The sequence below is a fragment of the Oncorhynchus keta genome, chromosome 1 (assembly GCF_023373465.1).
Source record: "Oncorhynchus keta strain PuntledgeMale-10-30-2019 chromosome 1, Oket_V2, whole genome shotgun sequence".
Lineage (NCBI taxonomy): Eukaryota > Metazoa > Chordata > Actinopteri > Salmoniformes > Salmonidae > Oncorhynchus > Oncorhynchus keta.
This window is the reverse complement of record NC_068421.1, coordinates 19,483,007-19,499,721: the sequence shown is the minus strand read 5'-3', so window position 1 is coordinate 19,499,721 and position 16,715 is coordinate 19,483,007. Positions and strand designations below refer to the sequence as shown.

Sequence of the window (16,715 nt, the reverse complement as noted above, 5' to 3'; positions counted from 1 at the left end):
GTGGGGTGAGTGTCTGTTTCTTAGTGGTGAGGTGAGTGTCTGTTTCTTAGTGGTGGGGTGAGTGTCTGTTTCTTAGTGGTGAGGTGAGTGTCTGTTTCTTAGTGGTGAGGTGAGTGTCTGTTTCTTAGTGGTGAGGTGAGTGTCTGTTTCTTAGTGGTGGGGTGAGTGTCTGTTTCTTAGTGGTGAGGTGAGTGTCTGTTTCTTAGTGGTGAGGTGAGTGTCTGTTTCTTAGTGGTGAGGTGAGTGTCTGTTTCTTAGTGGTGGGGTGAGTGTCAGTTTCTTAGTGGTGGGGTGATTGTCTGTTTCTTAGTGGTGAGGTGAGTGTCTGTTTCTTAGTGGTGAGGTGAGTGTCTGTTTCTTAGTGGTGGGGTGAGTGTCTGTTTCTTAGTGGTGGGGTGAGTGTCTGTTTCTTAGTGGTGGGGTGAGTGTCTGTTTCTTAGTGGTGGGGTGAGTGTCTGTTTCTTAGTGGTGGGGTGATTGTCTGTTTCTTAGTGGTGGGGTGAGTGTCTGTTTCTTAGTGGTGGGGTGAGTGTCTGTTTCTTAGTGGTGAGGTGAGTGTCTGTTTCTTAGTGGTGGGGTGAGTGTCTGTTTCTTAGTGGTGAGGTGAGTGTCTGTTTCTTAGTGGTGGGGTGAGTGTCTGTTTCTTAGTGGTGAGGTGAGTGTCTGTTTCTTAGTGGTGGGGTGATTGTCTGTTTCTTAGTGGTGGGGTGAGTGTCTGTTTCTTAGTGGTGGGGTGAGTGTCTGTTTCTTAGTGGTGAGGTGAGTGTCTGTTTCTTAGTGGTGGGGTGATTGTCTGTTTCTTAGTGGTGGGGTGAGTGTCTGTTTCTTAGTGGTGAGGTGAGTGTCTGTTTCTTAGTGGTGGGGTGATTGTCTGTTTCTTAGTGGTGGGGTGAGTGTCTGTTTCTTAGTGGTGAGGTGAGTGTCTGTTTCTTAGTGGTGGGGTGAGTGTCTGTTTCTTAGTGGTGAGGTGAGTGTCTGTTTCTTAGTGGTGGGGTGATTGTCTGTTTCTTAGTGGTGAGGTGAGTGTCTGTTTCTTAGTGGTGAGGTGAGTGTCTGTTTCTTAGTGGTGGGGTGAGTGTCTGTTTCTTAGTGGTGGGGTGATTGTCTGTTTCTTAGTGGTGGGGTGAGTGTCTGTTTCTTAGTGGTGGGGTGAGTGTCTGTTTCTTAGTGGTGAGGTGAGTGTCTGTTTCTTAGTGGTGGGGTGATTGTCTGTTTCTTAGTGGTGGGGTGAGTGTCTGTTTCTTAGTGGTGAGGTGAGTGTCTGTTTCTTAGTGGTGGGGTGAGTGTCTGTTTCTTAGTGGTGAGGTGAGTGTCTGTTTCTTAGTGGTGAGGTGAGTTTCTGTTTCTTAGTGGTGGGGTGAGTGTCTGTTTCTTAGTGGTGGGGTGAGTGTCTGTTTTTTAGTGGTGGGGTGAGTGTCTGTTTCTTAGTGGTGGGGTGAGTGTCTGTTTCTTAGTGGTGGGGTGAGTGTCTGTTTCTTAGTGGTGGGGTGAGTGTCTGTTTCTTAGTGGTGAGGTGAGTGTCTGTTTCTTAGTGGTGAGGTGAGTGTCTGTTTCTTAGTGGTGGGGTGAGTGTCTGTTTCTTAGTGGTGAGGTGAGTGTCTGTTTCTTAGTGGTGGGGTGAGTGTCTGTTTCTTAGTGGTGGGGTGAGTGTCTGTTTCTTAGTGGTGGGGTGAGTGTCTGTTTCTTAGTGGTGAGGTGAGTGTCTGTTTCTTAGTGGTGGGGTGAGTGTCTGTTTCTTAGTGGTGGGGTGAGTGTCTGTTTCTTAGTGGTGGGGTGAGTGTCTGTTTCTTAGTGGTGAGGTGAGTGTCTGTTTCTTAGTGGTGAGGTGAGTGTCTGTTTCTTAGTGGTGGGGTGAGTGTCTGTTTCTTAGTGGTGAGGTGAGTGTCTGTTTCTTAGTGGTGGGGTGAGTGTCTGTTTCTTAGTGGTGAGGTGAGTGTCTGTTTCTTAGTGGTGAGGTGAGTGTCTGTTTCTTAGTGGTGAGGTGAGTGTCTGTTTCTTAGTGGTGAGGTGAGTGTCTGTTTCTTAGTGGTGGGGTGAGTGTCTGTTTCTTAGTGGTGAGGTGAGTGTCTGTTTCTTAGTGGTGAGGTGAGTGTCTGTTTCTTAGTGGTGAGGTGAGTGTCTGTTTCTTAGTGGTGAGGTGAGTGTCTGTTTCTTAGTGGTGGGGTGAGTGTCTGTTTCTTAGTGGTGGGGTGAGTGTCTGTTTCTTAGTGGTGAGGTGAGTGTCTGTTTCTTAGTGGTGGGGTGAGTGTCTGTTTCTTAGTGGTGGGGTGAGTGTCTGTTTCTTAGTGGTGGGGTGAGTGTCTGTTTCTTAGTGGTGGGGTGAGTGTCTGTTTCTTAGTGGTGAGGTGAGTGTCTGTTTCTTAGTGGTGAGGTGAGTGTCTGTTTCTTAGTGGTGGGGTGAGTGTCTGTTTCTTAGTGGTGAGGTGAGTGTCTGTTTCTTAGTGGTGGGGTGAGTGTCTGTTTCTTAGTGGTGGGGTGAGTGTCTGTTTCTTAGTGGTGAGGTGAGTGTCTGTTTCTTAGTGGTGGGGTGAGTGTCTGTTTCTTAGTGGTGAGGTGAGTGTCTGTTTCTTAGTGGTGAGGTGAGTGTCTGTTTCTTAGTGGTGAGGTGGGTGTCTGTTTCTTAGTGGTGGGGTGAGTGTCTGTTTCTTAGTGGTGAGGTGAGTGTCTGTTTCTTAGTGGTGGGGTGAGTGTCTGTTTCTTAGTGGTGGGGTGAGTGTCTGTTTCTTAGTGGTGGGGTGAGTGTCTGTTTCTTAGTGGTGGGGTGAGTGTCTGTTTCTTAGTGGTGGGGTGAGTGTCTGTTTCTTAGTGGTGGGGTGAGTGTCTGTTTCTTAGTGGTGAGGTGAGTGTCTGTTTCTTAGTGGTGGGGTGAGTGTCTGTTTCTTAGTGGTGAGGTGAGTGTCTGTTTCTTAGTGGTGGGGTGATTGTCTGTTTCTTAGTGGTGAGGTGAGTGTCTGTTTCTTAGTGGTGGGGTGAGTGTCTGTTTCTTAGTGGTGGGGTGAGTGTCTGTTTCTTAGTGGTGAGGTGAGTGTCTGTTTCTTAGTGGTGAGGTGGGTGTCTGTTTCTTAGTGGTGGGGTGAGTGTCTGTTTCTTAGTGGTGAGGTGAGTGTCTGTTTCTTAGTGGTGGGGTGAGTGTCTGTTTCTTAGTGGTGGGGTGAGTGTCTGTTTCTTAGTGGTGAGGTGGGTGTCTGTTTCTTAGTGGTGAGGTGGGTGTCTGTTTCTTAGTGGTGGGGTGAGTGTCTGTTTCTTAGTGGTGGGGTGAGTGTCTGTTTCTTAGTGGTGGGGTGATTGTCTGTTTCTTAGTGGTGAGGTGAGTGTCTGTTTCTTAGTGGTGGGGTGAGTGTCTGTTTCTTAGTGGTGGGGTGAGTGTCTGTTTCTTAGTGGTGAGGTGAGTGTCTGTTTCTTATAGTGGTGGGGTGAGTGTCTGTTTCTTAGTGGTGAGGTGAGTGTCTGTTTCTTAGTGGTGAGGTGGGTGTCTGTTTCTTAGTGGTGGGGTGAGTGTCTGTTTCTTAGTGGTGGGGTGATTGTCTGTTTCTTAGTGGTGAGGTGAGTGTCTGTTTCTTAGTGGTGGGGTGAGTGTCTGTTTCTTAGTGGTGGGGTGAGTGTCTGTTTCTTAGTGGTGAGGTGAGTGTCTGTTTCTTAGTGGTGGGGTGAGTGTCTGTTTCTTAGTGGTGAGGTGAGTGTCTGTTTCTTAGTGGTGGGGTGAGTGTCTGTTTCTTAGTGGTGAGGTGAGTGTCTGTTTCTTAGTGGTGAGGTGAGTGTCTGTTTCTTAGTGGTGAGGTGAGTGTCTGTTTCTTAGTGGTGGGGTGAGTGTCTGTTTCTTAGTGGTGAGGTGGGTGTCTGTTTCTTAGTGGTGAGGTGGGTGTCTGTTTCTTAGTGGTGGGGTGAGTGTCTGTTTCTTAGTGGTGGGGTGAGTGTCTGTTTCTTAGTGGTGAGGTGAGTGTCTGTTTCTTAGTGGTGAGGTGAGTGTCTGTTTCTTAGTGGTGGGGTGAGTGTCTGTTTCTTAGTGGTGGGGTGAGTGTCTGTTTCTTAGTGGTGAGGTGAGTGTCTGTTTCTTAGTGGTGGGGTGATTGTCTGTTTCTTAGTGGTGAGGTGAGTGTCTGTTTCTTAGTGGTGGGGTGAGTGTCTGTTTCTTAGTGGTGGGGTGAGTGTCTGTTTCTTAGTGGTGAGGTGAGTGTCTGTTTCTTAGTGGTGGGGTGAGTGTCTGTTTCTTAGTGGTGAGGTGAGTGTCTGTTTCTTAGTGGTGGGGTGAGTGTCTGTTTCTTAGTGGTGAGGTGAGTGTCTGTTTCTTAGTGGTGAGGTGAGTGTCTGTTTCTTAGTGGTGAGGTGAGTGTCTGTTTCTTAGTGGTGGGGTGAGTGTCTGTTTCTTAGTGGTGAGGTGAGTGTCTGTTTCTTAGTGGTGAGGTGGGTGTCTGTTTCTTAGTGGTGGGGTGAGTGTCTGTTTCTTAGTGGTGAGGTGAGTGTCTGTTTCTTAGTGGTGGGGTGAGTGTCTGTTTCTTAGTGGTGAGGTGAGTGTCTGTTTCTTAGTGGTGGGGTGAGTGTCTGTTTCTTAGTGGTGAGGTGAGTGTCTGTTTCTTAGTGGTGAGGTGAGTGTCTGTTTCTTAGTGGTGAGGTGAGTGTCTGTTTCTTAGTGGTGGGGTGAGTGTCAGTTTCTTAGTGGTGGGGTGATTGTCTGTTTCTTAGTGGTGAGGTGAGTGTCTGTTTCTTAGTGGTGAGGTGAGTGTCTGTTTCTTAGTGGTGGGGTGAGTGTCTGTTTCTTAGTGGTGGGGTGAGTGTCTGTTTCTTAGTGGTGGGGTGAGTGTCTGTTTCTTAGTGGTGGGGTGAGTGTCTGTTTCTTAGTGGTGGGGTGATTGTCTGTTTCTTAGTGGTGGGGTGAGTGTCTGTTTCTTAGTGGTGGGGTGAGTGTCTGTTTCTTAGTGGTGAGGTGAGTGTCTGTTTCTTAGTGGTGGGGTGAGTGTCTGTTTCTTAGTGGTGAGGTGAGTGTCTGTTTCTTAGTGGTGGGGTGAGTGTCTGTTTCTTAGTGGTGAGGTGAGTGTCTGTTTCTTAGTGGTGGGGTGATTGTCTGTTTCTTAGTGGTGGGGTGAGTGTCTGTTTCTTAGTGGTGGGGTGAGTGTCTGTTTCTTAGTGGTGAGGTGAGTGTCTGTTTCTTAGTGGTGGGGTGATTGTCTGTTTCTTAGTGGTGGGGTGAGTGTCTGTTTCTTAGTGGTGAGGTGAGTGTCTGTTTCTTAGTGGTGGGGTGATTGTCTGTTTCTTAGTGGTGGGGTGAGTGTCTGTTTCTTAGTGGTGAGGTGAGTGTCTGTTTCTTAGTGGTGGGGTGAGTGTCTGTTTCTTAGTGGTGAGGTGAGTGTCTGTTTCTTAGTGGTGGGGTGATTGTCTGTTTCTTAGTGGTGAGGTGAGTGTCTGTTTCTTAGTGGTGAGGTGAGTGTCTGTTTCTTAGTGGTGGGGTGAGTGTCTGTTTCTTAGTGGTGGGGTGATTGTCTGTTTCTTAGTGGTGGGGTGAGTGTCTGTTTCTTAGTGGTGGGGTGAGTGTCTGTTTCTTAGTGGTGAGGTGAGTGTCTGTTTCTTAGTGGTGGGGTGATTGTCTGTTTCTTAGTGGTGGGGTGAGTGTCTGTTTCTTAGTGGTGAGGTGAGTGTCTGTTTCTTAGTGGTGGGGTGAGTGTCTGTTTCTTAGTGGTGGGGTGAGTGTCTGTTTCTTAGTGGTGAGGTGAGTGTCTGTTTCTTAGTGGTGGGGTGAGTGTCTGTTTCTTAGTGGTGAGGTGAGTGTCTGTTTCTTAGTGGTGGGGTGAGTGTCTGTTTCTTAGTGGTGAGGTGAGTGTCTGTTTCTTAGTGGTGGGGTGATTGTCTGTTTCTTAGTGGTGGGGTGAGTGTCTGTTTCTTAGTGGTGGGGTGAGTGTCTGTTTCTTAGTGGTGAGGTGAGTGTCTGTTTCTTAGTGGTGGGGTGATTGTCTGTTTCTTAGTGGTGGGGTGAGTGTCTGTTTCTTAGTGGTGAGGTGAGTGTCTGTTTCTTAGTGGTGGGGTGAGTGTCTGTTTCTTAGTGGTGAGGTGAGTGTCTGTTTCTTAGTGGTGGGGTGAGTGTCTGTTTCTTAGTGGTGGGGTGAGTGTCTGTTTCTTAGTGGTGGGGTGAGTGTCTGTTTCTTAGTGGTGAGGTGAGTGTCTGTTTCTTAGTGGTGGGGTGAGTGTCTGTTTCTTAGTGGTGAGGTGAGTGTCTGTTTCTTAGTGGTGAGGTGAGTGTCTGTTTCTTAGTGGTGGGGTGAGTGTCTGTTTCTTAGTGGTGGGGTGAGTGTCTGTTTCTTAGTGGTGAGGTGAGTGTCTGTTTCTTAGTGGTGGGGTGAGTGTCTGTTTCTTAGTGGTGGGGTGAGTGTCTGTTTCTTAGTGGTGAGGTGAGTGTCTGTTTCTTAGTGGTGAGGTGAGTGTCTGTTTCTTAGTGGTGGGGTGAGTGTCTGTTTCTTAGTGGTGAGGTGAGTGTCTGTTTCTTAGTGGTGGGGTGAGTGTCTGTTTCTTAGTGGTGGGGTGAGTGTCTGTTTCTTAGTGGTGGGGTGAGTGTCTGTTTCTTAGTGGTGAGGTGAGTGTCTGTTTCTTAGTGGTGGGGTGAGTGTCTGTTTCTTAGTGGTGAGGTGAGTGTCTGTTTCTTAGTGGTGGGGTGAGTGTCTGTTTCTTAGTGGTGAGGTGAGTGTCTGTTTCTTAGTGGTGGGGTGATTGTCTGTTTCTTAGTGGTGGGGTGAGTGTCTGTTTCTTAGTGGTGGGGTGAGTGTCTGTTTCTTAGTGGTGAGGTGAGTGTCTGTTTCTTAGTGGTGGGGTGATTGTCTGTTTCTTAGTGGTGGGGTGAGTGTCTGTTTCTTAGTGGTGAGGTGAGTGTCTGTTTCTTAGTGGTGGGGTGAGTGTCTGTTTCTTAGTGGTGAGGTGAGTGTCTGTTTCTTAGTGGTGGGGTGAGTGTCTGTTTCTTAGTGGTGAGGTGAGTGTCTGTTTCTTAGTGGTGAGGTGAGTGTCTGTTTCTTAGTGGTGAGGTGAGTGTCTGTTTCTTAGTGGTGGGGTGAGTGTCAGTTTCTTAGTGGTGGGGTGAGTGTCTGTTTCTTAGTGGTGAGGTGAGTGTCTGTTTCTTAGTGGTGAGGTGAGTGTCTGTTTCTTAGTGGTGGGGTGATTGTCTGTTTCTTAGTGGTGAGGTGAGTGTCTGTTTCTTAGTGGTGGGGTGATTGTCTGTTTCTTAGTGGTGAGGTGAGTGTCTGTTTCTTAGTGGTGAGGTGAGTGTCTGTTTCTTAGTGGTGGGGTGATTGTCTGTTTCTTAGTGGTGAGGTGAGTGTCTGTTTCTTAGTGGTGGGGTGAGTGTCTGTTTCTTAGTGGTGGGGTGAGTGTCAGTTTCTTAGTGGTGGGGTGAGTGTCTGTTTCTTAGTGGTGAGGTGAGTGTCTGTTTCTTAGTGGTGGGGTTAGTGTCTGTTTCTTAGTGGTGAGGTGAGTGTCTGTTTCTTAGTGGTGAGGTGAGTGTCTGTTTCTTAGTGGTGAGGTGAGTGTCTGTTTCTTAGTGGTGGGGTTAGTGTCTGTTTCTTAGTGGTGAGGTGAGTGTCTGTTTCTTAGTGGTGAGGTGAGTGTCTGTTTCTTAGTGGTGGGGTTAGTGTCTGTTTCTTAGTGGTGGGGTGAGTGTCAGTTTCTTAGTGGTGGGGTGAGTGTCTGTTTCTTAGTGGTGAGGTGAGTGTCTGTTTCTTAGTGGTGGGGTGAGTGTCTGTTTCTTAGTGGTGAGGTGAGTGTCTGTTTCTTAGTGGTGGGGTTAGTGTCTGTTTCTTAGTGGTGGGGTTAGTGTCTGTTTCTTAGTGGTGGGGTGAGTGTCTGTTTCTTAGTGGTGGGGTGAGTGTCAGTTTCTTAGTGGTGGGGTGAGTGTCTGTTTCTTAGTGGTGGGGTGAGTGTCTGTTTCTTAGTGGTGAGGTGAGTGTCTGTTTCTTAGTGGTGGGGTGAGTGTCTGTTTCTTAGTGGTGGGGTTAGTGTCTGTTTCTTAGTGGTGGGGTGAGTGTCTGTTTCTTAGTGGTGGGGTGAGTGTCTGTTTCTTAGTGGTGGGGTGAGTGTCAGTTTCTTAGTGGTGGGGTGAGTGTCTGTTTCTTAGTGGTGAGGTGAGTGTCTGTTTCTTAGTGGTGGGGTGAGTGTCTGTTTCTTAGTGGTGAGGTGAGTGTCTGTTTCTTAGTGGTGAGGTGAGTGTCTGTTTCTTAGTGGTGGGGTGAGTGTCAGTTTCTTAGTGGTGGGGTGAGTGTCTGTTTCTTAGTGGTGAGGTGAGTGTCTGTTTCTTAGTGGTGGGGTGAGTGTCTGTTTCTTAGTGGTGGGGTGAGTGTCAGTTTCTTAGTGGTGGGGTGAGTGTCTGTTTCTTAGTGGTGGGGTGAGTGTCTGTTTCTTAGTGGTGGGGTGAGTGTCTGTTTCTTAGTGGTGAGGTGAGTGTCTGTTTCTTAGTGGTGGGGTGAGTGTCAGTTTCTTAGTGGTGGGGTGAGTGTCTGTTTCTTAGTGGTGAGGTGAGTGTCTGTTTCTTAGTGGTGGGGTTAGTGTCTGTTTCTTAGTGGTGAGGTGAGTGTCTGTTTCTTAGTGGTGGGGTGAGTGTCTGTTTCTTAGTGGTGGGGTGAGTGTCTGTTTCTTAGTGGTGAGGTGAGTGTCTGTTTCTTAGTGGTGGGGTGAGTGTCAGTTTCTTAGTGGTGGGGTGAGTGTCTGTTTCTTAGTGGTGGGGTGAGTGTCTGTTTCTTAGTGGTGGGGTGAGTGTCTGTTTCTTAGTGGTGAGGTGAGTGTCTGTTTCTTAGTGGTGGGGTGAGTGTCAGTTTCTTAGTGGTGGGGTGAGTGTCTGTTTCTTAGTGGTGAGGTGAGTGTCTGTTTCTTAGTGGTGGGGTTAGTGTCTGTTTCTTAGTGGTGGGGTGAGTGTCAGTTTCTTAGTGGTGGGGTTAGTGTCTGTTTCTTAGTGGTGGGGTGAGTGTCAGTTTCTTAGTGGTGGGGTTAGTGTCTGTTTCTTAGTGGTGGGGTTAGTGTCTGTTTCTTAGTGGTGAGGTGAGTGTCTGTTTCTTAGTGGTGGGGTGAGTGTCTGTTTCTTAGTGGTGGGGTGAGTGTCTGTTTCTTAGTGGTGAGGTGAGTGTCTGTTTCTTAGTGGTGAGGTGAGTGTCTGTTTCTTAGTGGTGGGGTGATTGTCTGTTTCTTAGTGGTGGGGTGATTGTCTGTTTCTTAGTGGTGGGGTGAGTGTTTGCTCCACTTTGCGGAGGCGTTGTGTTAACGTTGTTCTTGTCTTTGGCTGCTGGAAGAACAACAATGTCAACATCAACATAAAGGGCACTGCATCGAGCTCTGCGTCAGCTGAGTTAAGGAAGCCACCCAAGCGCGTCAGGATATCCGTTGTGGTAAGAACGCTGGGAATGCCCCAGGAAACTGCCCAGCAACTGGTCAGCCATCCAATCAACCACTCGTCATCTGCTGCAGGGCTAATCCATGCCGATGGACTGTACCATCGAGCTAAATGTGTTGAACACGCTCCTCCCTGTCTGTGAACCATTACTGACCTCTGACCACTAGTCCTGTTCTTATTGGCTGTTAGGTAGGTTCAACTCTGACCTCATTGTCACAATGCAAACTGATTGGTCAAGAGGTCAGTTGGGGTCATGAGAATTTGACCACCTCTCTAGCTATGAGACCCTAGAACCCAAAAAGACTATGTCTATGGTCCAAATGTGGTCTTTCCTCAGTCAGGGTGGTGTGGTTAAGTTGAGGTCAACTTAAGGGATGTGGAGGTTCAACCAAAGCATGCTGCCATGCTGTCCATCATCAGCCATTTCATTAGAGGCATCCAATCAGTGACCTTCTACTGGTTGGTGGGTTTGGCCTGTAGCTCCTCAGTCTGCCCCTCCACAGAATCAAACCCCTCCCACTTTTTCCTCTGCTGTAGTTGTTCATACCATTTGTCATGAGGACAAGAGATATACTAGGGATAGAGTAAAGGGGGTGAGGTTTGGATTGGGAAGGGAGCGGAGCGAGGTGGTAATTTGTGACATGTGTGTGGTCCCTTGTGGCTCAGTTGGTACAGCATGATGCTTGCACTGCCAGGATTGTGTGTTTGATTCCTGGGGCCACCGATACGTAAAATGTATGCACGCATTATTGTAGGTAACTTTGGATAAAAGCGTCCCCTAAATGGCATATATTATTATGTGACATGTTACTAGAGGACAGCAGAAATCAGAGATGTATCCGGTTGGTAAGACAGGCAGTTATTGTCCTCCTGTTCAATGACAAAGCCATTACAATTACAACCACTAAGGATTCCATGATACTGTCGAATTACCAACGCTGCTACTTTCTAACAGTGATGCATGTCCTTCAATGAAACAACTGCCCAATTCTGAGTTAACAATGATGAATACAACACCATGATAAAATGCAGCATGTACACCCCTACAAAATATATAATGGTAATTGTTTTAGTCAAGGGAACAGAAATCTAGAAATTAAATAGTTGAAGGTTATGTCATTAAACATTGGTTTTATCTCATATCCATAGGCTACATGTATGACTCATCCATCCAAAAGCTCAATTTAACCTTGAACCTTTTGATTGCTGTCCTCTTGATCACGTGGGTTACACACACACACACACACACACACACACACATTTAGAAAAGTAGAGTATTTTTTACAATAGAAAAAAGTTACTTTTGATAGAGTTCTGTTCTAGACTGTGTGTGTAATATTAGTAATTCATGATGTGCCTAGCCCGAAACCTAATAGTACAGTATTGATGCCCTGAATGTTTTGGTGAGCTGCAATATAATGGCGCCAGAAGGGATGGCTGCCGTTTTTTACGAGCTCCTAACTAATTGTGCTGTTTTTTTGCACATAATGTTGCTGCTACCATCTCTTATGACCGAAAATAACTTCTGGACATCAGAACAGCGATTACTCACCTCGAACTGGATGAAGAATTTTGAGTCCAACTCAAAGGATATACTGCTTTGTCAAGACAAGGTCAAAAACCCTGTCATCAGCGTGAAAAGATTGAGGGAAAGGGGGTGGAGGGCGGGGTACCTTGTAAGAATTCACCAACAAGTAGGTAAACCACCACTTCCCTCCGTATTATTGACCAACGTGCAGTCATTGGAAAACAAACTGGGCGATTTAAGATTATCCTACCAATGGGACATTAAAACCTGTAATATCTTGTGTTTCACCGAGACATGGCTGAACGACAACACAAATAATCTAGCTGGCTGTCTTCTCCGTTCATCGGCAGGACAGATCAGCTACGTCTGGTAAGACTGAGTGGGTGTGTGTCTATTTGTCAATAACTGCTGGTGCGCAATGTCTAATATTACAGAAGTCTAAAGATATTGATAAGCTGTTGACCACACTGTCTACCAAGAGTTCTCATCTATATTATTTGTCTATATTATTTGTAGCCGTCTATTTACTACCACAACCTATGCTGGCACTAAGACCGCACTCAACGAGCTGTATAAGGCCCTAAGCAAACAAGAAAATGCTCATCCAGAAGCGGTGATCTTAGTGTCTGGGGACTTTAATGCAGGCAAACTTACATCCATTTGACCTCATTTCCACCAGCATGTCACATGTGCAACCAGAGGAAAATAAACTCTAGACCACATTTACTCCACACACACAGAGATTCATACAAAGCTCTCCCTTGCCCTCCACTTGGCAAATCTGACCATAATTCTATCCTCCTGATTCCTGCTTACAATCAAGAACTAAAGCAGGAAGTACAAGTGATTCGCTCAATACGGAAGTAGTCAGATGACGTGGATGCTATGCAACAGGACTGTTTTGCTAGCACAGACTGGAATATGTTCCGGATTAATCCAATGGCATTGAGGAATACAGCACTTCAGTCACCGGCTTCATCAATAAGTGCATCGATGACATCATCCCCACAGTGACCGTATGTACATTTCCCAACCAGAACCCATGGATTACAGGCAACATCCGCCCCGAGCTAAAGGCTAGAGTTAGCGTGACACTAATCCGGAAAATTATAAGAAATCCCGCTGTGCCCTCAGACGAACCATCAAATAGGCAATGCGTCAATACAGGACTAAGATTAAATCCTACTACACCGGCTCTGACACTCGATGGCTGTGGCAGGGTTTGACATTTTTTACGGACTACAAAGGGAAACCCAGCCGTGAGGTGTCCAGTGACACGCGCCTTCCAGATGGGCTAAATGCCTTTTTATGCTTGCTTCGAGGCAAGAAACACTGAAGCATTCATGAGAGCACCAGCTGTTCTGGACGACTGTGTGATCACGCTCTCCTTTGCCGATGTAAGCAAGACCTTTATTAAACAGGTCAACAGTCACAAAGCTGCGGGGCCAGACGGATTACCAGGATGTGTACTCAATACATGCGCGGTTCAACTGTCAAGTGTCTTCACTGACATTTTCAACCTCTCCCTGACAGTCTGTAATACCGACAAACAGACCACCATAAGCTTAAGTAACCTGCCTAAATGATTACCGCCCTGTTGAAAGGCTGTTCATGGCTCACGTCAACCCCATCATGCCGGAAACTCTAGACCCACTCCAATTCGCATACCGCCCCAACAGATCCACAGATGTCTCAATCGCACTCCACACTGTCATTTCCCACCTGGACAAAAGGAACACCTATGTGAGAATGCTGTTCATTGACTACAGTTCAGCATTCAACACCATAGTGCTCACAAAGCTCTTCACTAAGCTAAGGACCCTGGGATTGAACACCTCCCTCTGCAACTGGATGCTGGACTTCCTGACAGACCGGCACCAGGTGGTAAGGGTAGGCAACAACACATCTGCCACGCTGATCCTAAACACTGGGGCCGGGTTGCGTGCTTTGTCCATTCCTGTACACGACTGCATGGCCAAGCACGACTCCAACGCCATCATTAAGTTTGTTGACGACACAACAGTGGTAGCCTGATCTCCGACAACGATGAAACAGCCTATAGGGAGGAGATCAGAGACCTGGAAGTGTGGTGCCAGGACAACAGCCTCTCCCTAAACATGAGCAAGACAAAGGAACTGATCGTGTACTATAGGAAAAGGAGGGCCGAACAGGCCCACATTTTAACATCGACGGGGCTGAAATGGAGTGGGTCGAGAGTTTCAAGTTCCTTGGTGTCCACATCACCAACAAACTATCATGGTCCAAAAACACCAAGACAGTTGTGAAGAGGGCACGACAACACCTTTTCCCCCTCAGGAGACTGAAAAGATTTGGCATGGTTCCCAAGATCCTCAAAGTTCTACAGCTGCACCATCAAGAGCATCCTGACCGGTTGCATCATTGGGCATCTGATCGTAAGGAGCTACAGAGGGTAGTGCATATGGCCCAGTACATCACTGGGGCCAAGCTTCCTGACATCCAGGACCTACATACTAGGTGGTATATAAAACAATTGTCAGACTCCAGTCACTCAAGTCCTAGACTGTTCTCTCTGCTAACACATTTTATTTATTTATTTTATTTCACCTTTATTTAACCAGGTAGGCAAGTTGAGAACAAGTTCTTATTTACAATTTCGACCTGGCCAAGATAAAGCAAAGCAGTTCGACACATACAACGACACAGAGTTACACATGGAGTAAAACAAACATACAGTCAATAATACAGTATAAACAAGTCTATATACAATGTGAGAAAATGAGGTGAGATAAGGGAGGTAAAGGCAAAAAAAGGCCATGGTGGCAAAGTAAATACCATATAGGAAGTCAAACACTGAAATGGTAGATTTGCAATGGAATAATGTGCAAAGTAGAAATAAAAATAATGGGGTGCAAAGGAGTAAAATAAATAAATAAAATAAAATAAATACAGTAGGGAAAGAGGTAGTTGTTTGGGCTAAATTATAGGTGGGCTATGTACAGGTGCAGTAATCTGTGAGCTGCTCTGACAGTTGGTGCTTAAAGCTAGTGAGGGAGATAAGTGTTTCCAGTTTCAGAGATTTTTGTAGTTCGTTCCAGTCATTGGCAGCAGAGAACTGGAAGGAGAGGCAGCCAAAGAAAGAATTGGTTTTGGGGGTGACTAGAGAGATATACCTGCTGGAGCGCGTGCTACAGGTGGGAGATGCTATGGTGACCAGCGAGCTGAGATCAGGGGGGACTTTACCTAGCAGGGTCTTGTAGATGACATGGAGCCAGTGGGTTTGGCGACGAGTATGAAGCGAGGGCCAGCCAACGAGAGCATGACTATTTATGACAAGCGGGCCTGGCTCCTTAACAGCTTATACCCCCAAGCCATAAGACTGCTGAACAATCAAATGGCCACCCGGACTATTTACATTGACCCCCCTTATCTCTATTTCTTGCATTGCATTGTTGGTTAAGGGCTTGTAAGTAAGCATTGTAAGGGCTACACCTATTGTATTTGGCGCATGTGACAAATGCAATTTGATTTGAAATGAAATAGAGGCATATAAGTCATTATAAATCTTTGATGTGGGTGTTTGTGTTTTATGCTAGGGTGTTCTTAGTGTTGATTCTAGTTATTAGTTTTCAAGAGGGAGTGCGTGTATACTCAGAATCCATTTGTCCACAGAGGCCATAAACATAAATTATGAACAAACAGATGTATTAAAACATTTTCCCAAGACTTCTGTCTATACTACACCCCCGTATCTAAAATAAATCCAGTTCTTACTTCTCTTTTTCCCCTTGAGCTGTAGTTCACAGCCTCCTTTTCCTCTCTCCAAATCACTAGTTTCTCCTCTTTCTATAACGCTCTGCATTACTATTCTTCTTTCTTTCCCTCTCCTTTTCCTCCCTTCCCTGCTCCCTTCTTCCCACCTCCTCCTTCCTCTCCCTTCGGTCTCCCTTCTTTCCTGCCTTCCTACCCTCCCCTCCTTCCTACCACTTTCTGTTTCCAGTGTGAAATATTGATGCAGGGTAAATTACATGAGTATTCCATCCCAGAGAAATGATGCTGGCCTTTCAGAGATGAGTGTTTTCTCATTAATTCTCTCCTCCTCTTGACGAGAGCAGACCAGACAATACGTCACTGAGCGGCTGCCTTTAGAATCACACGTGGAATAGCGTTATCAGCGAGTGTGCCTGTTACATTCTTGGCTGGCCCTGAATTGAAGCCTGTTGAGTAGTTTGATGTGTGGATTGCAGTGGACCAACACTATAGGTCAAGACACTGAGCGAAGGAGCAGAGGACTTAGATTAGATTAAGAGACAGACACACACAGATGCAGAAAGATCAATCAATAGATAGATCAAGAGGAAGGGAGAGAGGGAGATGTTACCTGTTAAATCCACTTCAATCAGTGTAGATGAAGGGAAGGAGACCGGTTCAAGAAAGATTTTTAAGCCTTGAGACAATTGAGACATGGATTGTGTATTGTGCCATTCAGAGGGTGAATGGGTAAGACAAAATATTTGTGCCTTTGAACAGGCTATGGTAGTAGGTGCCAGGTGCACACATTTGAGTGTTTCAAGAACTGTAACACTGCTGGGTTTTCACCCTGTTAAATATAAAAATGCTATTGTTGCCTCTTTGCAATAAGGAATTGAGACCAAAAGCTCGAAGTTTCAAGTGTTTAATACCAAGGATGCCATCAGCTGAGTGCATACATTTAGAAAGTTCACAACACATCTTATACTCTTCCCTCCTTTTAGTCACCACCCTCTCGTAGGTGTCACCTCCCCAGCTATACATTTTATGACCCCAATGAGTTTCCCATATCTCCCCTGTGGAATCAAATCAAATCATATTAAATGTTATTTGTCACATGTGCCGAATACAACCTTACAGTGAAATGCTTACTTACAAGCCCTTAACCAACAATGCAGTTAAGAAAAATACCTAAAATAAAAGTAACAAATAATTAAAGATCAGCAGTAAAATAACAATGGCGAGGCTATACCGGTACAGAGTCAATGTGCGGGGTACCGGTTAGTCGAGGTAAATGAAGTAATATGTACATGTAGGTAGAGTGAATATGCATAGATAATAAACAGAGAGTAGCAGCAGCATAGCATGGTCCACTCTTTGTTTAGCTAGATGTCAGAATCACGCTCTGTCCATCTTCATTGTCCAGGGCCTGACCCTGCTCTCTTATCCTAAGAAATGTCCTCTTATCTGATTAGGCCAGCCTTTCTAAATGAGCATCCACACAGTTTCATGGCCTAAACTCCATTAATACTCACAGTAATCATTCACTAGGATGCCAACAAACTACAGTTTAACTTGAAACATGTTACATTTTAACATAATCCATCAACACTCAACAGTTTCCCGTATGTACCAAGAATGGTCCACCACCCAAAGGACATCCAGCCAACTTAATAGAACTGTGTGAAGTGTTGGAGTCTACATGGGCCAGCATCCCTGTGGAATGCTTTTGACACTGTGTATAGTCTATGCACTGACACATTTAGGCTGTTCTGAGGGCAAAAGGGGTGCAACTCAATATTAGGAAGCTGTTCCTAATGTTTTTTGCACTGTGCATCTCGGAGGCATGTGTGATTGGGTAGTTGTGGTTATGTCAACATATTCCCTGCTGACCCGGACCCCAGGCTCTGATTGGCTTATTGACTACAGGATGTACAGGATAGAGGGAGAGATTGATCGCTTGGGGGAAAGGGTGGATGGAGAGGAGAGGAGGGATGCTGCTCTCTGTGGAAGCTGCACAGCAAGCAATACAGCTTCACTCTCTGTCAGCACACTGCCTCTTACCCAGTCACTCACTGTGGAGGGCTGTACACGCACACACAGGCA

The 16,715-nt window shown here is 46.3% G+C and overlaps 1 protein-coding gene across 3 annotated transcripts in view; it reads left to right on the top strand.

Annotated features, from left to right (window-relative positions):
• LOC118394565 (chloride channel protein 2-like) overlaps positions 1–16,715 on the top strand; it is a 240,282-nt gene that overhangs the window by 188,187 nt on the left and 35,380 nt on the right. For 2 of the 3 annotated variants that reach the window (XM_052517322.1, XM_052517280.1), the window contains exon 20: positions 9,252–9,347. The exons of the other annotated variant lie outside the window; for it this stretch is intronic. In XM_052517322.1, coding sequence (XP_052373282.1) covers positions 9,252–9,347 — 96 coding nt within the window. The remainder of the gene's footprint in view (positions 1–9,251; positions 9,348–16,715) is intronic. 3 annotated transcript variants of the gene reach the window in all.